General features: G+C 41.8%; 1 protein-coding gene across 1 annotated transcript in view; it reads right to left on the bottom strand.

Moving 5' to 3' along the window:
* kif13ba (kinesin family member 13Ba) overlaps window positions 1-24,415 on the bottom strand; it is a 63,201-nt gene that overhangs the window by 2,973 nt on the left and 35,813 nt on the right. The window contains exons 11-38 of the mRNA XM_034078008.1: window positions 15,185-15,297; window positions 14,683-14,794; window positions 14,343-14,555; window positions 12,818-12,928; window positions 12,569-12,703; window positions 10,786-10,916; window positions 10,586-10,672; window positions 10,121-10,311; window positions 9,758-10,037; window positions 9,062-9,224; window positions 8,575-8,730; window positions 8,266-8,415; window positions 7,709-7,834; window positions 6,697-6,870; window positions 6,404-6,561; window positions 6,172-6,304; window positions 5,896-6,051; window positions 5,707-5,806; window positions 5,023-5,149; window positions 4,052-4,107; window positions 3,634-3,758; window positions 2,966-3,241; window positions 2,725-2,877; window positions 2,460-2,537; window positions 2,317-2,364; window positions 1,957-2,113; window positions 693-823; window positions 480-539 (exon numbers count right to left, since the gene is read on the bottom strand). Of these exons, the coding sequence (XP_033933899.1) occupies window positions 480-539; window positions 693-823; window positions 1,957-2,113; window positions 2,317-2,364; window positions 2,460-2,537; window positions 2,725-2,877; window positions 2,966-3,241; window positions 3,634-3,758; window positions 4,052-4,107; window positions 5,023-5,149; window positions 5,707-5,806; window positions 5,896-6,051; window positions 6,172-6,304; window positions 6,404-6,561; window positions 6,697-6,870; window positions 7,709-7,834; window positions 8,266-8,415; window positions 8,575-8,730; window positions 9,062-9,224; window positions 9,758-10,037; window positions 10,121-10,311; window positions 10,586-10,672; window positions 10,786-10,916; window positions 12,569-12,703; window positions 12,818-12,928; window positions 14,343-14,555; window positions 14,683-14,794; window positions 15,185-15,297 (3,900 nt within the window). The remainder of the gene's footprint in view (window positions 1-479; window positions 540-692; window positions 824-1,956; window positions 2,114-2,316; window positions 2,365-2,459; window positions 2,538-2,724; window positions 2,878-2,965; window positions 3,242-3,633; window positions 3,759-4,051; window positions 4,108-5,022; window positions 5,150-5,706; window positions 5,807-5,895; window positions 6,052-6,171; window positions 6,305-6,403; window positions 6,562-6,696; window positions 6,871-7,708; window positions 7,835-8,265; window positions 8,416-8,574; window positions 8,731-9,061; window positions 9,225-9,757; window positions 10,038-10,120; window positions 10,312-10,585; window positions 10,673-10,785; window positions 10,917-12,568; window positions 12,704-12,817; window positions 12,929-14,342; window positions 14,556-14,682; window positions 14,795-15,184; window positions 15,298-24,415) is intronic.

Below are 24,415 nucleotides of genomic sequence, written 5' to 3'. Positions count from 1 at the left end.
ATAGTCTGCAAATTAAATGGAAACTGAGAAATCTGGTGCCACTAAATGTTTTTAAAGCTCGGTTGGATGCTAGTCAATCGGAAGCTATTGGTACCTGTTTATGTGGATAATTATGTAAATGATGCTGTATGATGTCCTTTTGTTGTTCTGTTTATGCTTTTATGTTTCATGTGGAACTACTTGAACAGGTCTCCCTTGGAAAAGAGATCAATGATCTCAATGGGATTTATCTGTATAAATAAAGGTTTGAAATGAAATGAAACAATTATGTTGAGAACAAATAAATAACAGTAGGCACTTTCATTTCCAGAGTGACCACAGATTTAAAACGAGGTCTACATTGTGCAGCTGGAATATGACAGGGTTGTGAAGAAGACTGCAGCGGATATCCACGGACAAAGATCAGATTACAAATGCACTTCAAATGTTAAATAAACAACAAACAACAGAGGGGAAAGCAGACCGGGGCATTATCTCACCGTCTCAGCCTTGAGTCGATTTTCGTCCCCTCCTGATGTCACGATGCGAGGGACATGCTGCTGAGTAACAACACACGAGGTCATGACAGGAACACTTGCAACCTGTATTTCATATTTATTTCTCCAGCAAGGCTAAATGAATGGGACCCTGGTTCCACCTCTCACACAGCTACATAAGTCCTGGGGGAGCTCTACTTCAGCGTCTCTGCTCACCTGCTGGCTGTGTGGCGAGGGTCTCAGATCCTTCTTCTCGTCCCGTGCTGGAAACAGAGACTTGAGCAGTTTGGGCATCTGAGGAACCAGCGCCTTAACTGAAAGATAAGAGGCAGCAAGTCCTGAACGACCTGGGGGAGGGGGGTGAGGAGGTGAGAGAGGAGAGGAAGGAAGCGAGGAGCAGGTGTGGGAGGTAGAGGAGGTGTGAAAGATTAAGACAGAAAGTTGAAAGCGAGTCCAGGAAATGGCAAAAACCCCAACAGTGACAGACTGACAGGAGAAGACATCAGCCGGCCGTAAAACACGCAGACGGTTGATTGAGCCATCGAAACAAGATTACAAACATCCTAATCACTGGACTATGGAACAGAAATTACTAAAAGAAAATATATTAATTCTGTTCATTTTCAGAACGGAATTAACCTAAAGCACAGCACAGAAACATGATTTCTGACACTGACATGAAATCACTATGGCACAGAGAAATGCTTTGTTAATGAATTTGAGAGAGAAGAATGCGTTAGACAAAGAATGTTACAGCAATGGATGTAAGCAACACTAAAAGGAGCAGGTAGGAACTAGAGACATTACGCATCACTGCCGTTGGTAAACAAAGGGAACAGAGCGGACACGTAGTTTGTTAGGTAACCAATGACACATTAGGTTGTGTAGGGAATTTTGCTTTTTGTCTGTTTAAATGCAAATATTGAAAACCAGTAAATAATGTATTCTATCATATCAGGCTTTCAATCTAGAGCCCTGGAATCCAAATTGTACCAATTACTTTTTTCAAATGGAAATGTGGCTCAATGTGGTTCCAAGTGTCCTGTTTTACTGCACAGAAAGGCATCAAAATCTCTGGTTGCTAATTATTAACATATCCTAGACGTAGAAAACAAAACGTAGTATTTGTTATACAGAAAATAATTTATTGTGAACAACAGTGGCATTTTTTAAATAAACTGAAAATGAATAAACATTAAAGTTGGTTAAAAGACTAGGGAAATAATCTAAATATATTTATATATAATAATAATAATATGTTATGGCAGATTTTTACATATTCCTCTTCGACATCAGAGCAACCTTTTGAGCGGTTGAGCCAAGTGATTTAGATATGAGTATATAGTAGAAATGATGAACCCAGAAAGAAGAACGAAAGATGGGAGAATAGAAGTTAGCAATATGGAGGAAAAGTGATGAGGAATGTATGGTAGAGAAAAGAAGAAAGGAGCAGTGATGGGGGTAAAGAGAGGGGGTTTACCTTGCTCCGGCTCCTGGTTCTGTGGGGGTGTCATACCGAAGGGAGACTGGGATGAAGAAGGAGAGGTGGAGTAGGTGGAGGGGGAGGAGGCGGGCCGTGGGAGGGTGCGGTGAAACTGAGAAGGCATGAAGATATCCTGCTGACTCTCCCATCGACCCTGAGGAACAGATGATGGGACATTGGTTTGAAAAACACAAAAACATGTCAATGGTAAAAAGGAACAGATATATTAGGTGGGAGGTGTTGTTTGGTATTTAGTCACTTAAGACCGACAGTTACCACTGGACCCTCAATTAATCGTAACATATTTGAACGCATTACTTTAAGAACAGTCAACAAGAACCAGCACAGGTATGTTACCTTATCTTCCAGGCAAGATGTGGACAGGTCTTGTCTACTTCCAGACAGCTGAGGACGGATGGACAGAGAGATGATTCATATCATATTGTTCTATATTGGATTATCATTGAGTGCAGTATAATGTCATTGTGTGTGTGTTTTACCCTGTGGACAGAAGGAGAACTGATGCTCCGTCTGTTGCCTTTTCCTCTGCTGGTCAGTTGCTCCTTCACTGCCACCTCCTATAAAGCAACCGAACATTTTCAACATATTAGAAAGCACTCAATCAGGAAAAACAAACACAAATCACAACTTGGATACATTTTATATCCTGCGTCTTATTGAGCTTAAAACCAACTGCACACCTTCCTGTCATTCTAAGTTCTATCTGTTTTAGACTTTTTATATTTTCCCAGCGTCTCCACCCACCTGTCTGAGTCTGTCCAGAGTCAGGATGTTCTCCAGGCTGAGGACACTGCGGAGGTATTTCTCAATAGCAGCTTCTTCATCCGGTGACTGGTTGCTGTGTGCGCTGGCAGCGAGGTTGGCCAGCATCTCCCTGTCTTCTGAGCCAGGGGCGTCCTGATGGGACCAAAAAAAGATTGTGTTTAATAATTCACCCTGTTGCTGAGCAAAGCATGACATGACTATTTGTTTCCCCTGGCCTTACCCCGGGGATGTTGGAGACCACCTCGAAGGTGACCCCGCAGCCAGGTATGGTGCTGCGCGTGGACATCCTTTTCAGGAAGTTGTGTGCAAAACCCTGGCGGCCCGGGTTCACGTTGACGCAGATCCTCTTCCTCAGGACCAGCTGCATGTCGGCAGGGTGGCTGAGCTGGACCACCACCCGGATGGTCAGGTAAACCCGCTGCTCCGGCCACGCCCCCCCACGACTGAGCTGCGGACACTCGTGGACCGTAGAGTCCCATGATGCCTCTGCTTTCACCTGCAGGGTCGACAACGTCATTGGTTAAAGGGAAACAAATCTTTATTGTCGTTTCTTTAGGTACTCTACAATTATGCAATGCTGTAGTTACATTTAACCAAACAAATAAAGAAACGCTGTAAAGAAGTCACAGCCAGAGTTGCCGTTAGAATTTTTTTTTGCCAGTCAACAAAGTTTAAATCTTCCGGACAAAATGAGAAAAGTTGCCGGTCAAAGGTCTTCTTTGTTATTTATTGAGCTTTAAAACAAATTCATAACGACTCTATATTAAACAAACTAAGCAACTAAAAAAGAAGGCGCGAGTTATATGAAATTGACAGAGATATTGATATAAATATTAATAAATATACACAATTTCAAAAATGGACTTCCTCATGCGGGTCATTCCTCACCTCTCCGTCGTAGTGTTTGACAATCTGTAGGTCAAAGAAGTCGTCCTCATCTTCTCCATTCAGAGTGGCGTCCCAGCCTCCAGCGTCAGTAACCTCAAACTGGTCCTGAGAGCTGAGGTCATCAGCTGGGAAATCAATAACAAACTTTATAAATCAGCCAGTTGAAGAACACATTAGACGGGCTATGAATTAAGCGGTGACATACCATGTGTTATTTAGAGATGACCTAGCATATTTTACTTAGCAGTCACGTAGCATATGATGTCAAGAGGTGACTTAGCATATTTGATATGTGACTTAGCAATTTAGTGTTGACTTGGCATATGTATTTAGACATGACTTGGCATACTTTATTAAGCGTGCATGAGCATATATTATTTAGCAGTGATTTAGCGTAGGCTATTTAGAGGTGACTTACGTTTGAGGTTCAGGAAGAGGACAGGAATATGAGTCTCCATTCCCGGCAGAGGAACCCTATAAGAAAAAACATGGCAGACACTATATTAAACAAATATACTAGCCTTATTGAAATGATGTTGAGGCAATCACAAGGTAATAATTAAATATAATAATTAAATATATGAAATGATAGACGCGCACACCATGGTTTCCGTTAGCCGGTAATTACCGGTTTTTAGCTGGTACAATTTATTAAAAACCGGTAAATTCAAAACCTGCCGGTCAAAATGTCTGGTAATAATTAGGGAGGCTCCGATCGATCGGCCGCCGGTCATTATCGGCCGATATTCACTCTTCATAGTTTGATCGGTGCTCTCTATAAAGGCCAATCAGGAGAGCTGGATCTGATCGATATGGACATAAACGCGAGTGAAGTGTAACCGGACGAGAGAGAGAGATCAGATCGGCTGCTGAGTCTGACCGAGACACGCAGCTCCATAATCACCTGAAGCCCCGCCCTCTGTTTAGCGAGAGCTGCAGGAGCTGCTTGAGAAACTGAGGTGCTGTCAGGAGAGAGAGAGGGGAAAAGAGAGGCTCCGTTTCTCCCGTGTTATTATTCAAATGTAATGTAAACTTCTGAATAATGTACGTTATCTACTACAAGTAGTTTGTTTGAATGTAATAATTATGTTGTTTGTGGAATCATTTATTGAAAAATGAATCTGAATTTTTCGATCTGTTACGATTATAAACTGAAGCAATATAAAAATGAGCCCCGTGAACTGAGTTTTAAACATCAGCATATCTGCTCATAGTCCGGTAATTACCTGCTAACGGAAACTCTGCTACACAACTCTTATTATTATTATTGAAATATGACCGGTAAGTTTCAAATTTGTCCGGTAAAATAAATTCTGCCCGGATATTTGACCGGCGAGAAAAAATCCTAGCGGAAACCCTGGCGCACACTCAACGTGCCATGTGTCATACCATTCAGCAGGAGCTCCAGGAATGCCGCTGCCAGGGAACGGCACCATGACAGCGTTTCTCTCCTCGGTCAGAGTCAAGCGCCACTCCAGCAGCTGGGCCTCCCTCTCCATGTCATCTTCTGTCTTTTCTGAACACACAACATGCCTCAAACATGTAACCCTTGCTACAGAAGATGCCTACAAGCTAGAGACCATAACTTTCCTGAGAGAGGGGAGTGTTACGGATTGTTAGATGTGAATGTTGTGACTTTATTTTGATGGAACAGTTTTTGAAGGGTTGTTTATAAGTTAGTAATCCATATTAAACGTTTTCTGTGGGAAATGTTTATTGTAAAGAAGACTTTTCATTTGTCTTTGCAAAAGATGTTGCATTAATAAAGGGCTTCACAACCCGTAAGGGGAAGAAGAAAAGCTACATTTTGAGACTCAAAATAGAAGTTGCTAGTTTCACAAGCTTAAGTGTATATTCTTACATTTCAGAGTATTAGTCCAAAGCCTCATCGTGTCATTTTGAAAGTATTTAACTAAGCAACAACTATGGTTACCACTCTTTCTTTAACATCAAATGTACAGTGATGGAGGGTTATATGCTCCCCTGCCTATTTTTAACAGAGCAGAACCACGAACAACAGTGTTGGCATGTTTTATGTATGTTGTTATACTCATGTGTGGGGTGTACTCATACCTGCTTGGCTGACTAAGCTCTGCAGGTGCTCGTCGAGATACTCCTGCCTCTTGGTGAGAGCGGCCAACCACTGCCGTCGCAAGCGTTCCAGGTCTGTCTCCTAAACAACAAACCAGTCGGTTCATTATCTTCCGCCTCAGTTCACCTATTGTCAAAGACTGTAAACAGAGCTGTGTTAAACTGATCTACCTGATAACTGTCCATCTCATCCACTTCCTGGTTAGCTGTGGTGTTTCTAATCTCCACACATCCAACTGACACTGCAAGCAGGATTTCTGATATCAGCGGCATGGTGCCCGAGTCCTGAACTGAACGCACGTCCACCTGGATTCGCCTCGACTGACCCTGGAGGACACAGAAGTTTAGACAAATATTTAGATGTTGGCTTCTGTTGGTTGGTTATATGTGCTAGTTCCACATGTGAGCAGGTTGGCTGTGGTTGTGTGCGTCTGGGCTTTTCCCTACCTGACGAAGCTGGAAGATTCCCCCGGTCTGAACATCTCTAGCAGGAACAACTTCCACTGGGACAAATTCTCCATTCTCGTTTACCTCCAGGATTTGAATCCACAGCTCGAGGCGTCGCGTTACCTCGCTCCACCTACAACAATTATTATTGTCAGCACAGCAAGACAACAATTCTTTTTTTGTTTAGGTAATGGGAAAAAAGAGAAATACAAAGAGGACTGCGTGTGTCTACCTGTCTCGTAGTGTGCGTGTCTTGGCCTGGATGATGCTGAGGTCCCACAGGGCGGGGTTTCTTCCTGCGTCGGCCTGTCTGTGTCCGTATACCTCAATGGCGACCGCTCCTTCAGTCAGGTATTCGATGAAATCTTCCGATACTGACACTGCCACCTCCTACGGAACAAAGAAAGATCAGTATGATACCACTAGCTCAGCCTCACCAATTGTTATATACACATTTGCTCTCCAACTTTCTATGTGTCAGTTTCAACAATGATTGCCCTACACCTCTTCCCTCCCTGGCTTTACCTTGCAGCTGTCAAACACCACCATGCAGTGTGGGTCTTTTGTGCTGGGCGACGAAGACGATGGGTCTACTTCAGGAGCCACGATGATGGGCTCAGGCTGGTCCCAGAAGGAATACTGACAGAAGACGAAGTTGGACAGGTACTGGGGAAGACCAGTGGCCTGCAGGATCTTAAGCTGTGGAGGATAAACCGGGCAAAACAAGTCATTTAAATGCAAACTTCAAAATCATTTTAGGGTTGAAACAACTCCTCTCTAAAACTTTTTAGCAAAAGCTGAAACTTCAAAACCTTGTATTTGTATTGCAAGACTGTTCACTAGGTGTATCTAAACCTAGACCTCTAGAACCCACTCATTATAAAACTCACTATAAAACAAAGGTCCTGGAATGATTTTGAACTGCCAACAGAGCCAGGTAGGAATAACGATAATGTAAAACTCTCCGATGATCTGTCTTTCTTACTAGGGCTGAATGATTAATCGATTTTAAATCGAAATCGCGATTTCAAAGACTGCGATTTTTTTCCTTTATTGTGTGTCAGTCATCCACACCAATCAGAAGTGCTGTGCTCCACATGTACCAGCCATTGTTAATCAATCAGAAGTAGCCCATGATAGAAGGTGATAGACAGATTGATCCAATCACCTGCCAAGTGCTTTTGAAAGTGCCTGCCCTTTCCAAATGGCTTCCAATGGAGCTTTCCTAGATGGTTTCTGAGTCAGGTTAGTACTGCTCCATCACGTGTTTCTATTACAGAGTGAATCTTAAACTGAAGCTTGATTTTAAAGCAACCCAACGGAAGTTTAGTTTTTTCACTCGTAGCTCGGGCTGCGGGGGTGCTAGAGACGGGAGCACGTTGATACGACCTTCCTAGCCGGAGTTCTGGCCGCATTTTACAATAAACTTCCGCTGGGTCGCTTAAAAACAAATATCGCAATTCGAATCGCAATCGCAATATTTGTCAGAAAATCGCAATTAGATTTTTTCCCAAAATCGTGCAGCCCTATTTCTTACCATGCAGACCAGTTTGCGATCTGGGACTTCAGCGTCTTGGTTGTTGTCGGTTTCATCGCCTCCAGCCATGTTGTCCTCTAAACCCCCTCCGACCCTCACCACCTCCACATGAAGACGCCCTGCAACCTGACCACAGGAGAGGAGAGGGGAATATATTAAAAAAAATAACATTTATAACCCAACCATACCTAGAATGTATCTGTGGATGTCTCATCCACCACTGGGAGTTATATTGTGAACATCCAGCTTGGACAATTCTTTTAAATCTTTTCTTACATGCTTTTATAGCAATCTAGCAAAATGGTCAATATTCTTTGACATTTGACACTGATATGTATGACTGTGCAGGATTTAAAAGACATACTGGAGAAAAATGTAAAAGTATTAATAGAAGTAGCTGTTGAAATTTGATAGAAACTACATCATATTACACCAAGTCTAGAGACATTTTGTTCCAAGCTCAGATTTTCCATCCATTAATGGTACTACTTCATGACAAAAGGATGATAAGCGATGTGAGAATGAACATGATAACCAACACGTTTCTGGATGCCTACCTCCCCCTTCTGGTTAATGATGGGAACAGCATAGTTGAGTTTCACATCGTAGAAGAGACAGGAAAGGAAGACGTTTGCGACGCCAATCAGACTGTGGTTTTCCTGCTCGTCAAAAAACGGGTCTGCCCGACGGAAATATGAGCGCATCACCTGGAATAAAAGAAGAACATTGATTTAAAACACAGGAGAACTTTGTTTAGTTTGCATGTTTTTAGCAGCATAGTGCATCGTTGATGGTTCCATAGCTGTCCTGCTGTCCTGGCAGGGTTATTGTAAGACTTTCCGAGAATACATCTCAAGTCAACTCACAGGGTTGTCCTGGTCATGGAGCTGGTAGTCCTGCCACTCCTGGTACAGCTCTCTCATGTCCACCAGACGGTTCTCCATCTTCTCTAGACTCCAGATCTGCTTCCCTCGACACCGGCGTCGAACTTGAATTGCTGGTTCACTGAGCACAGCGTCCCTCTATATATATATATATATACACACACACACACACACACACACACACACACACACACACACACACACACACACACACACACACACACACACACACACACACACACACACACACACACACACACACACACACACACACACACACACACACACACACACACACACACACACACACACACACACACACACACACACACACACACACACACACACACACACACACACACACACACACACACACACACACACACACACACACACACACCATTGAGGATTTTCTGTGCAGAAGAATTGTATCTTTGCATGAGTGACTAGCTGCTTGTGTGTGTGAGACCTTGCGGTTTGCGTTGAGGTTGTCTGATGGGATCTGCAGAGTGACTCTGTACTCTGTGTGTCGCTCCAGCTCATCAGAGATGAAACAAGCTTCTTGAACCAGGAGGTTGGCTCTCACGATCTGCTCCCTCAACCGCCGCAGACTCCTAACCAACACCGCCTCCCTGAAGGGGGGAGGGAGAAGGGTGGACAGAGGTGAGGAGGAGGAGGGAATACAAGGAGCAAGTGTTTAGTTTGCATTCATATCTTAGCAGAAACACAAACAGGGATGTATTGCTCTCAATCTGTGCTTAGCTTTAGTGGATCAGAAGCTCGGGAATCAAATTCATTTGCAAATGCTCAGGTTCAAAATGTTTTTGTGATTTCAGTTTTTGAGACACAATAAAGGGCAACATGTGGCCTCCAACAGACACGGTAAGGCTTAGCCTGGATAATGGCCTTAAATGCCTTTTGCTACTGAGGCAGTTGTTGAGCACTTGTGGCCTGTTAAGAGGATTTAGGAGTCAGTCAATGACGGTATCAAAAAAGTGTACACGTTTTTCAAGCTTTGAATGACCACAACCACATGAAATCATCGAGTCATAAGTCAGTACAAAAAAGGCAGATGGGACATTAACATGCAACATAAGAGGCTTACGCCTGGTGGAGATAAAGTCTGTTATTTGGAGTGTAAATATATTTGTGGTCTCACTCTGACCTGTCCTCATTCCACTGCCTCAGTCTGCTCTGAGCGCTGGTTGAGTGACTCATCCCTCCCATGCTCAGTCTCTCCAGGCTGCGGTAGTGGGACTGCTGTCCTGGGGCCTGCTGTCCAGACGGCGGTCCTCCAGAGGAGCCGGACGACAGACGGTCCGGGTTCAGCTTCTTGCGGAGCTGCTGGAGCTCCTGCTCGTACATCTGTCTCTGCCGCTCCAGAGCAGATTGCTTCTCCTCTTCATGCTGCCTCTCCAGAGATTGGAGGACTGCTTGCATTGGATCTGAGGGAACAAAACAAAAGTCAGAAAACATGACAGGGACTTAACTAACGAATACTCTGTCAATGCAGACTAATACTATTTACCGTTATTGCCCAGGGCTTTCATCATGACCTCTGTCTGAGCGAACTCGTAGGAGAAGCTGACCTCACTGGACACTTCGCTGCCTGTGTCACCATCTGCATCCAGCTGCTCACTACTGCCACTGTTCTTCATCAGGCCCCCCTCGCCCTCCTCATCCTCAGCTCCCCGAGCACGCCGCTTAGGCAGGTTGATCCTGGAGGGAGGATGTCCAGTTAATTAACAATGAGCTGGTTGATTTGCTATATCTTAATTGTCACTGATATGAAGTCATATATGCTATAAAGCTGGTACAGAGCACATTCATTGGATGTTAATCAGTACAAATCTGTATGTGTTTATAGCAGTTGCAAACTTTATAAAATGACATTATATGTTGAAATACTGAGATGATTTTATCAAATGAATAGCAATAGAATAATGAAAAAGATAAATAAACACATGCAAATATTTTGAGGGTATACAATTACCTGAAGAAGTGGTTGTTTCCCCAGAAGATTCGGTCGCCATGGTGAAGCTGCAGAGCACTAGTAACTGGAGAACCGTTTACACACGTCCTATAACAAAGTGAAGACAGCATGACATTAGGATTTACTGTTAGAAAACTGGTTTAACTATTTCTTGACATATTGGGAACTCTTAACCACTGTCAGTGCAGTGCATCCCTTACCTAGCGTTGCGGTACGGGCTGAGGATGACCGCAGCATCAGCATTAATGTTGATGACACAGTGCTCTGCCTGGATACCCATGCCGCACAGCTGGATGTCCTGAGAGTCTGCCGAGCCCACCTTCGTGTGTTCCTAAGACAGGACATTCAAGATATCGTAAAGCATTTTTAGCATATATGGTGGGACAATTGAATACATGTTATGTATTCTGGAGTGAAGCCTACACATAATTTAATAAAGCGCATCAATTCTTGCTAGAAATGAATTTACAGAATCTCTTGTTTTGACTTAATCTATTTTGTTCACCAATCGCCGTCTTGGAAACATGTTTTCTTGGAAATAGTGTTAATTTCGTCAGCTATTTTTTTATTTAGTTTTAGTCTTAGTCCTGTGTTAAATTTTCTTTTTAGTTTTAGTCATATTTAGTCACCTTCATCCTGTTTTTATTTAGTCCAGATTTAGTCGACTAAAAGTCTGAGCATTTTAGTCTTATTTTAGTCAAAGAAAACTAATTATTTTAGTCTACTTTCTGTCAATGAAAACTGTTGAGTCTTTTTTAGTCATCAGATTATATAGAACATTTCAGTCAAACTAGTCTAGCCAAAACCAATAATTTGTCATTTTAGTATATAAATAAATAGGATTATATCTCGTCCTTATTTGATGAAAAACACAGGTTGAATGATTAAGAAGCTTTGCAGAGAGTATCTGGTCAGGTTTGTGGTGTTTTTACCAGCTGTGTTATGGCCACATTGCTTCCCTTCTGATAAAACAATGCATTCGCTTTTTTTCTCCGCCTCATTGTAGCGAAAATGGGCGCAAATATCACATTGTTTCTTTCTCCCAAGCAGTGGTGGCTTTAGACTTTTTCGTTGTCAGTCATTTTGACGGACAGGATCGTAACATTTCCGTCATAATCCATTATTATCCGTCGAGAGCACAATGTATCACTCACTCGCGCTGACGGGGGGTATTCGGTTAACGCGAGTGCGACCACTGCTCCCAAGCCCTGTTGTTGCCATTTTATTTTTCTGTTAAATAAGGTTAGTTAGACCATGAGTTAGACCCGAGTCTTTCACGTTAACAATGTGCCGCTGCCCGGTGTAATTCAAATCTACCGCCGCGCGCAGCACAGACACACACAGCTGCTGCCCTGCCAGTGCCGCAGCACCGGAAATGGAACTGCTGAGAGAAAAACTGACTATCAGAGATGTAACGTTATCTTTGATAATATTTCGTCTCCTCATTTTTCGTCAACGAAAGTAAAGAGAGATGTTGGCATAGTTTTTATTTAGCAAACTACATTTTCGTCTCGTCACTTTTCGTCAACGATATTGCATGATGATTTCGTTACAGTTATTGTTTACTGCCGTCGGTGCCGTCTCGTCATAGTCTCGTTTTCGTCATGGAAAAAAAGGTCGTTGACGAACATATTTCGTCATAGTTTTAGTCAACGAAATTAACACTACTTGGAAACATGTTGTGCTTTTAAATTTGGTAAATGGGTATAATTCTTTGCTTCCCAACACACACATCACTGTTTTCCAAAAGCGCCCACTGTTGTTCAGATAGCTGACTCCTGATCAGCCAGTAAGCTATGACAACTCCAAGTCCAAATAATGGTCATGTGTGAAGACTTAAGTAATGTTTAAACCGGCAGATGGATTACATGATAGTGAGATTGAACTCCATCTTTGTGATAATACTCAGTGTAAATATTTGGAATAAGTTACAAGGCATAGTAAAGCATGGTCTGGAGAGTGTCTGTATGCATGTGTGTGTACCTTTAGATAGTACACCAGCAGTTCATTGAGGGCAGGATCGGCGTTAAGGTTGACAAGATAACTCTTATCATCTCCAACTTTAATCCCTGATGACTGGAGAGAAATGCCCAGACTCTCCAGCTGCTTCTGACGCTCCTACAGACACAGAAACAAATATGATATACTATTCACACAATATCTAAAACTCTTGCTCGGGGCAGTTTTACAAAATCAATACAAATCATAACTTTCCCAGCTCTTGTGTCTTACCTGTGCAATCTCCTCAGTTTTTCTCAGCTTCTGCTCCCAGGTGTAGGTCATCTCTTGAATCAACTTTTCAGACTCTTCCAGACGGTCTTTCAGCTCTGGGGCCTTCAAAGACTGGGGAATGAAACAACAAATCAGAGTAAGTATAGGCCAGGGGTAGCCAACACGGTGCCCGCGGGCACTTAGTCGCCGGCAGGGGCAACGTGAGTCGCCCGCGGGGCATGTTCTAAAAATAGCTCGCCAAGAAAATCCAAAATGTAAAAAATACACAACAAAAAAGGAAATGTAATTAAAATAATCTACCCTATGCATAAACGAAACCTAAATCATAGCGAACTCTATTTACTTACTACGACTCTATATCTATCTAACACCCGGCAGGGTGTGAATATCGACCAATCACGTTCTTGCTTGATTTGCGGGACCAGCGTTGCAGTCGGGAAGAAAAACAATGTGGAGTGGCAGCTCACCGCTTCATAAGGAGTGTGACCGTGATTTTCCTTCTGGCAGAATCTACACAACACATCAGCCCCATTGAACACAACCTAGTCATGCCAGCCTATACAGCATATGAGGGCCAGAGCTTTACTCTGTGTGTTGCAACTTGCATATTATTTATTGCACTTGACGCACACACACGCATGGCGTAATTTCCACTGGGGACAGGGGGGACATGTCCCCCCACTTTTCGAAATCCCGTTTGTGTCCCCCCACTTTACAAATATGTTTATTATTATTTTTTAACGCAAGCCATCATCGCCACGGAGGAGCACACAGCCTCTGTGAGCGAGCAAGACAGAGAGAGAGAGCGAGAGCGAGAGCGAGAGAGAGAGAGAGCGACAGACAGACAGACAGACAGAGAGAGAGAGAGAGAGAGCACACCTTTATTTATTTAATATAGATACAGTAAGAAATCAATCCAATGTGTACTATAGGCCAATAAAAACAGTTTAAAAGGGGAGTGGTTAGTAAAATATGCATAAATAGAAAGAAAGAATGCTAACTATGTAACATAAGATAAGAATAAACAAGTTTAAATTATTTGTTATTGGTTGTGATCATATTCTAAAGATGTTTGGATTATTGAAAAGTATACAGCTCCCTTTCATCTGAGTGTTGAGAGCTGTATCCATAAATTCACTTTGTGCTCAAAGTGCACCAGATTGATGCTTTTCACTTCAACATTTAAAAAAAAAAATCTTCCTGGGGAGCATGCCCCCGGACCCCCCTAGGAGATGTGAGGTCCACCCCCCAAATAAAGCAGGTTAAAATAATTAAATTGCATACATTTTCTTTGAGTAAACACTGAAAACGGGTCCCACAGACCCAAACAGCACTCAAAGGTTAAAGGTAAGCATATAATAATGTTAAAATGTGCTAAATGCATACACTGCAAAAAACTTAAAAGTAGTAAAAGTAGCCTCTGACTTGTTTTATTTTTTTAAAGTAGCTCTCATCCTAAAAAAGGTTGGTGACCCCTGGCAGATATTTGTTTAAGTTGATTTTGAAAGTTTCGAGGATATCCCACCTCTGCCTGAGTCAGTTGCACTCGTAGTTTATCTACTTCCTCCCGGAGTTCCCTGGTGATGCGAGCATTGGGGTCTTCGTTGACAACAGCGTGGTTAACAATGCTCTTTGCTCTGTCTGCATAGCGCAGCGTGGAGAGCGTCTCATCGTAGTTATCTGCTGCTGGACTCACAGTTGCAACCATGGCTGTGCGACTGTTGCCACCCAGACAGTCCTGGAGAGAGGTGACCATGAAAGGAAAAAAAGGGACAAAAGAAAGTTGAAAGAAAATTCACTCTATAGTCAAACAAAGGAAATATATTTTTCTAATTTTCTGGTGAACACGTTTATTGTGTCTGTACCTTCAGGAGCCATGTCAGAACAGAATCTCTGTAAGGAACAAACTTGTTTTTGTTCTTCGTTGTTCCCTGTTCGGCTAGCGCTGAAATCACCAGACCCAGCGTGGTCAGAGACCTGACAAACAAACAAAAACACACTACGGGTAAATGCGTTCCTTTTCATTTTTTACCGTGGTTATCAGGTGGCAAGGGAAACAAAAGGTCCTCCTAATATGCTGTCAAGTGTTTTACTATGATTTAGGTATAAGGAGTATAGGAAAGTTGCTGTAGAGGCACCAAATTCACAAAAGGGTAACCGAAAACCAGGAAGATATGCTTTTTTCACATTAACCATCCAGCTAGAAGTGCAAATGAAAAAAATGGCACGTGACAACACAAGAAATGTCTTGCTAAAGAAAGTAGCACTGCCAAGTTGAAAACATCTTAAGACAATTTAGAGTTTAAATGACACAAATGGGTTTGTGTGTAAGTGTGTGTTGAGTGTTTCAGTGTTGCTTTCCCGTACTTGTTGATGTTGCTGCCCTCCTTGAGTCGCTCCCCGGCTGCTCCAGTCTTTGCTGCTCGCTCACTTCCAGCCAAGTCTACCAGACTCAGCCGACTAACCTTCTCCCCACTCGTCTACAGAGAAGGGAAAAAAGACAGTAGGAAAGACTGATTATTGTCTCAATCTTTACACTTTTTAGATAAACTGATAAACCAACCACTTGGGTATTCTTTACGTTTTTAATTTACAATCTATGCTTGGATGGTTTTCAGACGGCCAACCACTGCCTTACACTTTCATTTATAGTAAATCGGACAATCGCTGTTTTTGAATTCTTAGTAGAATATTTACCCTAAAAGGCACCTCATTTCTAAACTACATCACCACCAGTTGTATGAGCTGGTTCAGCACTCCCTATGTTTTCTACACTACAATTATACGCCTTGTTGGAAAAATCAGAACCATAAAATGAACCTTGCCCAGATCATTTTATTACTGGCCATTACGGGTATTATTAAGTATTATTGTACTCCTTGAAATACGCCTACAAACTCCACAATGACTCTTTATGACATATATGGGGAGGCGTGTGGTGCAGTGGACAGAGCCTTGGTGTTGGGATCAGGGGGTCACAGGTTCAAACCCCAGTGCAGTCAGCATGTAGTTGTGTCCCTGGGCAAGACACTTCACCCCAAATTTCTCCTGTGGGGATTTCCCACAGTGTTGAGTATGTAAGTCGCTTTGGATAAAGGCGTCTAACAAGTGACATGTAATGTAATGTAATATGCCATTCATGTGTGTCATAAACAGATAATGGTCCCTTTGTCTGTTGGCTAAATGCATCATGAAGCCAAAGTAGGCTTGGTGGACATGTACTGTAGCTTTAACAGTAAACTTGAAGCAATGCATGCGTTCATTTTCACTATTTTCTACTACAAATAGTACTTTCTCCTACTTTCTTGTAAACGACTGTCCACCAGCTTGTCAAATCCAGTGGGTGGCAGCCATTTGACACATGTACCAATTTTCTTTGTGTCGTCCAGGACAAACACATGTCTCCGAGCTGTGGTCATCATGCTGACAATCCTGTTAGCAGAACATCCTCATGAGGTCTGACAGGACTCTGATGGCTCACTAATTACAGGAGGCTCTCCATCAAAGCAATCCCCGCTGGGTTTCAGCTGCTTCCAACTGAGCCTTACTCCAATTTGGCTCCATGACAGCAACAGGCAAATCGAGCTCAGAAATAAACAACAAGGTGTTTGGCTTCATCAGAAGGCTCCTTTCATCGATTTGATCTTGCTAGGCTGGATACTTTTGTCAACTGTTCTCTATGCTGTCTCTGATAGTTTTGACTCTACCAACAAGGTGATGCGAAATTGCTCAGTTTAGACTTTGGTTTCTCATCTTTAAATCGCTTGTTGAACGGTTCCTTGGATTTTTTTTCGCAAGCTGTTGAAGATGTGGATATCACATTGCCATTCACAGTGGGAAGGATGCACACAAACCTATAACACAGTACAGGAAAGGGAAACCCCCAAAAAGCACAATAGGGCCCCTTCACACATGTCTGGTGTTAAGGCTCAATTGCGGGGTAACTTTATAGTAAAGACAAACAATGAGGTGCCCGACACTGCCCAGATCCTGTGATGTATTGCACTTCTTATTGAGGAAACAGGTTACTCCTACACATTCAAACCTCCATGAATCAGTCTGGATTCCAAAGTGTTTTTGCTATCTTCTTCAGTGATGTGACCTTTGTTCACATTCTTCTAAATTCCACTGACTGAAAACACAGCTTTCTAACATTGAAGAAAGGGGTTTCGGACGTATACAGTGCTTTCTGTTGTTCTCTAGTTTCCTACATATTCTGATACTTTAACAAACAGAATAGGAACCCTGTGACCTCTGAAATTCCACATACTTCAAGTTTGACTTCTTTGGTTGTCATGTTTCAAAATATCATATTCAACAGGGGGAGCCCAGTGTGATGACATGGATCTCAATGCCTATGTAAAATAAGTCATGTCATCAGGAGGAGTTTGTATTGTGAGAAAAACAGTATAGTATTGAACATAAAAAGGCCACCGCACTCCTCACTTCACATTTAACAAAACCTCAGTAAAAGGAAAAAGAAAGAACCATGAAAAGACCCGGTTACAAGACAAACTGATGCAGATCAGCCTCAGACCTGTAGTGCTCCAAACCCCCCTAGAGTAAAGCAAACTGTTAAACTAACAAGAGATATTTATCTGGGACACGGACAGAATAGATACAAACAAATAATAAAATCATGTCTTTCAATAAGACCAGAAAGACCAGCATACAGTATACAATACAACTTTATTTATAAAGCACTTTAAACCTCCAGACCAAAGTGCTGTACAGGCAAATAGATAAAACAAAGCATACAAAAAAGTAACACAGCTCAGCTCACACACCATAAAACAAGTACAAGTAAAAACAAAAAACAATTTAAATGCAAAAAAGCAACACTCTGAAAGATGTTGAAACGCCAAATGTTAAAACGCTAAAGAGAAGAGGTGGGTTTTAAGAAGCGATTTAAAAGCAGGCAGTGTGGAGGCCCGTCTGATCTCCAGGGGCAGAGCGTTCCACAGTTTGGGAGCCGCTACAGAGAAGCAACAGAAGCATACAGTAACTGTAACTCTGTATAAGGTGGTGCAGGAATGAGTCCTAAACTCTGAAATAAGTAAGCATTTTAGCACTAACGGGTGCCCTCTCTCAAAGTGAATGGTGTTTTGAATGATGTTTTGGCTAGTCTGAAATAAGGTCTGTGTTTAATACAAGCTGAAGAGATTCTGACATTGTGTTTTAAGTAGTGCTGTCAAACGATTAAAATGTGTAATCAGATTAATCACCATTCGAACTATGTCCAAAATATGCCATTTCTTTATGTATATTGTTGTGGGAATGGAAAGATAAATGAAAGAAGGCGGATATATCCATTTAACATACAGTATGTATGTTTATTATAACATTTTACTGCGTGTCAAAATGAAAGACAACCCACACACCTATCAATCATCAAACCGTGGGGTCTTAATTCATTACGTGTTGATTTCTATCAACGGGGGAGTACTTCAGGAAAGTCGACAGAGGGGGGGGGTGGCGGCGGCGGCGGCGGCTAGTGGAGTACTTCGTGACCACAGAGTGTGAACGTTGTGATCAGCTGTTTTAGCGCAGTTCTCCAGTGTAGGGGGGAGTCTCCCTCCGCAGCCGGTTGGCGTAGTTTTGGCACAGTTCCGTTGTACAGACCAACGTTAACAGCAGCCTGTCTGTGCACACGGAGACCGACTCTGTCGTCCGGTGATCTAACCGCCTTCTGGAAAAGCTTCACAAGTACGTCGGTACGCAAATGCGCTTTGTGACACAAGTGACGGTACGCATTTCAGATTACGCACATAACCTGCGTACCAGTTATGTGCACCCCTGTACCAGAGCCATATTATTACTAGTATATGGCTCTGCCCTGTACTACAGCAAAAGCATTCTGCGTCGGGACTTCCTGCAACAACACCACGCCGTTATCAAAGATGTTCTATTGAGAAGACGATCACTACGTGACAAAAGTTTTCAAAACCGTGGCTACTGAAATCAATCTTACTAACTGCTGTCTGTGCAATTTACTCCGCGCGAGTTGGCAGACTTTATTTTGCTTACTTTAACATCATTTTTCATGGTGGGGCTAAGCCATTTCTTGGTATGGGTGTAGCCTACCCCAGCCATACCCTGGCGCTGCCACTGGTGGCACGTATGGGGCGGGCCATTCGTCACATGCGTTAAATGCGTTAAATATTTTAACGCAATTAATTAAAACAATTAATTACCGCCGTTAACGCGATAATTTTGACAGCACTAGTTTTAAGACATCATATACGTCAATAAATACCCCACTCGTGAAAGTCAATCTTTTACCTGTCTTAAAAAGGCAGTTACAAGTTACTCAAAGAGAATACAAATTGCATCACAAATCAGACTTTAGTTTAGTGGTGGAGTTGTGAATATGTGGGGATAATCCTGCTAACGTACCGTGTAAGTATAGGACCAAATGTGTGTTTGCCACAGATTTTCTTTTCTGCAATATTCCAAAAATCCAAAGTAAAAATCCCATAGCTTTTTAATCGAGGAAGCCTTTGCGATGCCAACTTCAGTGTCAGCCTAAAAAAGTACTTAATCACTGAATGAATCATCTAGCACTGAGTGATTCACTCAATAGCGATGACCTATGAGTAGGTTCTAATCTACAGGGCCATGCCCTATCCTATCCTGTCCTGTCCTGTCCTGGCCTGTCCTGTCCTGTCCTGTCCTGTCCTGTCCTGTCCTGTTCTGGCCTGGCCTGTCCTGTCCTGTCCTGTCCTGTCCTGGCCTGGCAGCAAACCAAATGTGCAGGAAACTCTTTGGTCCTATTCAATTCTTAACATCTAACTGGTAGATGTAGTGAAAAGGAGGAAACACCAGCCAGCTGCAGCAGTTTCCTTTCTTAACAAGAGATTCTGTAAGCAGGAGAGATGATACCTGGGTCAGTAACCAGATCAGCAGGCAGGACATACAGCGTGTCAGAATCTTTAACGCAGCGTTAAGACACAAAGCACAGCACCAGTGTCAGCAGGGCATTAACGCACGCTACATGTGGAAAACAATCAAGATGGCATCAAGGACAAACTATTCTCTTTTTTTCAAGCACTATACTAAACTATGTCACCAAAGCTTGACTGGATTTAGGAAAGCATCGACCAGAAAAGCAAACAGGCAGCGAATAGGACCAAAGTTCAAAGTGACTGAACTTTGAGTGTTTGGTTGACAAGTCTGAGCAGTGCATGACACTGAAAGGAAATCCTGTGATGAGCGTCAGAATGAATCATCTCGCACCGAGTGATTCATCGATGAGTCATAGTAGGCTTTGTGTTTTATTACACCTGTCCCTTCATCCTTGTTTCTCCCACTAGCTGAGCCCTTGATGAGCGCCAACGCTATGTCCAGCTATTTGAGCTAAAGTTCCAACATGTATTACTTTTTATTATTGATTGATCTAGCAATTACTATATTGATTAAATCATAACTCTTTAAGACCATAAGTCCAACATTCCAACATTGGACAGCACTTGTTATTGTTTGTAAATAAGAAATGTAATTTTCACAAATCAGATTGAACTTAAATGTGCTGATATTTGCCCATCCAACATTTTGTATTTAGAAAGCAATTTTGCATTAACAAAGCAACAAGAGCTAAATGATCCAGAGACAGGATGTATGAGCCGAGTGATTCATTCACTGACTAGTCTTTGCATCAGGACTTGACTGACTAACCAACTTTGAGTGATTGACTCTGGGTGTGCCTTGAAAACAGAGCAGGCTGTATCAGCTGACTGACTCAAAGTCATGCCTGTAAATTATTAACAGGATCCGCTGATGGTGACTTGGTCTGGAAATAAGAGTAAGGAGCAGGAGAACTGGAGTGTGTCAGCGAGGATGGAGAATTAGTCATTTCGATCTTTTCTTGGAGTGCCTGTTCAGACAGCTGAGCTGACGTCATCCCGTTTTGTAACTACAGGCTGCAGGGGCTGATTGATAGACACCAGACAGTGTTTCCCTAGTCAAATGTACAGGATTACACACACACTTCTGTTGTGTTACAGACAAAATGTCTGCATGGCAACACTGATCGATGTTTTCTGTAGCTGTCCAAGTCTGTTCACAGTTTCTATTCCACTAAGTCCTTAAACAATGCCAGAGCCCATACCGTGTTCCCGTTAGTGTTTACTTCCTGTCTGCCTTCTTCTGTTGATTTATCTGACGTCCAGCGCTCCGTCTTTTAACCTCTTTTCATTTCTCTATCTTAATCCTCCTTAGCAACGGTCATTATTATGCTTAGCTCAGATGTACAAGTGATTGGGCCCTACACTCTTCCATAAGTGAGTCAAATGTGACCCATATTAGAATAATATGTGTTTTTATAACATTTTTGTAATTTTGGTTAAGAATAATCACTTAAAATATTTTGGTACACACAAGAAATATTTTATATTTAAATGTTCACGATTTATAATTCACACACGACTGAACGACTTATCCATGCCTTCATGTCTTCCCGCCTTGACTACTGTAACTCACTTCTCTACGGCATCAGCTCAACCTCCCTCAATAGACTAACTGGTACAAAATGCACCGCCCGACTCCACACCACACACACACACACACACACACACACACACACACACACACACACACAACACACACACACACACACAACACACACACACACACACACACACACACACACACACACACACACACACACACACACACACACACACACACACACACACACACACACACACACACACACACACACACACACACACACACACACACACACACACACACACACACACACACACACACACACACACACACACACACACACACACACACACACACACACACACACACACACACACACACACACACACACACACACACACACACACACACACACGGTCAGGGCCCCTCCCCGTCGCTATATTACGTACAGGGTACCCCTTGCCCGTCAGGCTTCTACGGGCAGGGCGTCCCATAGACCTTCATTGCGGACAGCGGACCCCTTGACCGTCAGGCTTCTACGGGCAGGGCGTCCCATAGACCTTCATAGACCACGTGATCAACAACGATGGCCGACCTTCGTGATATTCTCGGTGGAAAATGCCTATATTAAGGTTCATTTGGCCATTAAAATGCGTTTTGATGTCATTGTATGCGAGTAATGAGTTTTTATTTCTGATTATTTGTGCAGTACATGATGTTTAGTTTGCTAGTTATGACGAAGATTACTTCATGAATGTGTACACATTCATGGTTGCTAAGGTGGTTGCTATGGACGCTGCAACAGCTCCCAGACCACGTGATCAACAACAATGGCTGTCCTTCGTGTTATTCTCGGTGGAAAAAATGCCTATTTTATGGTTCATTTGGCCATTAAAATGCGTTTTGATGTCATTGTATGCGAGTAATGAGTTTTTATTTCTGATTATTTGTGCAGTACATGTACATGATGTTTAGTTTGCTAGTTATGACGAAGATTACTTCATGAATGTGTACACATTCATGGTTGCTAAGGTGGTTGCTATGGACGCTGCAACAGCTCCCAGACCACGTGATCAACAACAATGGCTGTCCTTCGTGTTATTCTCGGTGGAAAAATGCCTATTTTATGGTTCATTTGGCCATTAAAATGCGTTTTGATGTCATTGTATGCGAGTAATGAGTTTTTATTTCTGATTATTTGTGCAGTACATGTACATGATGTTTAGTTTGCTAGTTATGACGAAGATCACCTTACGTCTGTGAGGAAAATGGGGGTCAGAGCCTCGTATTTTTAAAATCTTTTTTTCCTTCTAATTTGTTATTCTTTTCAAAATAACACACTGTTATTTACTCACCAATAACATACAATTATCCTTGCTTTTATTTATTGGTTTAATTCCATAATCTCGGTCTTTTTTGGCGTTCGTCAGGAACTGAATTTAAAAATAAAAATAACCGGAAACAGACGTAGCATTTCGAGCGATTACCCAAGATTCTCAGCTACGCTGATTGGATGTTTTAGCCGCAATGCATGCTGGGATTTGGTGTTTATATTATATGAAATCCGGAAAACATTTGAAAAGACTAAAATAATACTTAATTCCGAGTGCTCTTGCTTTTCTCTTTGAAAGTCATCACATAACGGCATTGTAATACACGGTTCGGCTGCATTAAATATTACAGATCTGCCGTAGTTCTTTATTTAGAGAGCCCTGATGAGAAGACCTTTGGAAGAACTGGAAGAAATGGCGCCGAAACTGAATACTTGACGTGGATCATAAATATATCAACAATTAAACAACTTCTCAATTTCTCTTCACACAATACGTCTCCTTGCAGTATCAACACTAATTCGGCTGACTTTTACATTTGATGTAATTCATAGATAGGTTATATTTACACCATAACGGTGCACAGCTGATAAAAAGGACTGTAGTTTTTAAAGATATTACTGATTTGAATTGGATTGCATTTTGAATGTAAGAATGTAAATACTGATTCTGAAATAGTATAGCAATATGCTGTAAAATTATGTGTCTGTGTGTACCTTGTGTGCCTAATGGTTAAAGCACGTTATTGAATTATTGTTTTTATGTGTTATATTTGATTAAAAAAATATTAAGAGTACATATACTTTCATAGGGGGAAAGTAGAAGGTCTGTGATAGAAATATAGAATATAAAAAATCAAGAAGATACTATAAGTGATCTCTTCAATAAAACAGTTTAGTGCAGGATGTACAAAGATATTAATAGGAGGAGGTGCAAAACAGAAAAACGAATTAACCTTTATTTAAACATTAAATAACAGATTACGGTCTTCTTTTAAATAAGAAAAAAACGTTGGGGGTATCTATCTACAGATAAATACAAAGTACTTAACGTCTAATATATTGCTTTCCTGCAATGTTAACTATGTTGAAGCACTTATTTTAACTGATATTATACACATTAATTATACTCTTATGTATGTAGATAGAATAAGAAATGTGCAGAATATGACAGTTTAATGGTGGAGGTACACACATATTGATAGATGTCTTGTAATGCACTGTCGACCTGTGACCCAAGTTTTTCATTCATTTCATAACTACACCGTAAGTTGTGTAAATGATATGTCAATACACCTTTAAAATCTTGAAAAGGATGTGCAAAATAGCCATAATATATAGTCTTTAATTAACTATTAGTAGAGAATAACGAGTAATTAATATACTTTATTACTCGTTTCCATTAATGTCAATTGCAGATACATGTTTAGTCTTCTCAAGCACAAGTATCAAATATCTCTCCTGATTGTTGGCACTTGACAATCACCTTATCTGAATTTTACTCAGGTGTAACTAAAGTCTGATTTAAGGGTTGTTTATATTTCACATCATTAATCAGAATCTGCAAAGTAACTCAAATAAATGCAGTGGAGTAAAAATACCAGGTTAACCTCTGAATTGTAGTGGAGTAGAATTACAAAGTATCAATGAGCGGTCATGTGGGTATATATTAATGCTATATATTGATGCTGCGCATTATGGACAGCGATTTTTATCCATTTATTAATTATATGTTTTACATTTGATAACACCAATGTGTTTAATACTGGCAACTTCTAATTGTGGGAAAACGAAAAAGTTCAGTAGAGACGTCCCATAGA

Source organism: Pseudochaenichthys georgianus, chromosome 3, assembly GCF_902827115.2.
Source record: "Pseudochaenichthys georgianus chromosome 3, fPseGeo1.2, whole genome shotgun sequence".
Lineage (NCBI taxonomy): Eukaryota > Metazoa > Chordata > Actinopteri > Perciformes > Channichthyidae > Pseudochaenichthys > Pseudochaenichthys georgianus.
This window is presented reverse-complemented; position numbering and strand designations above follow the sequence as displayed.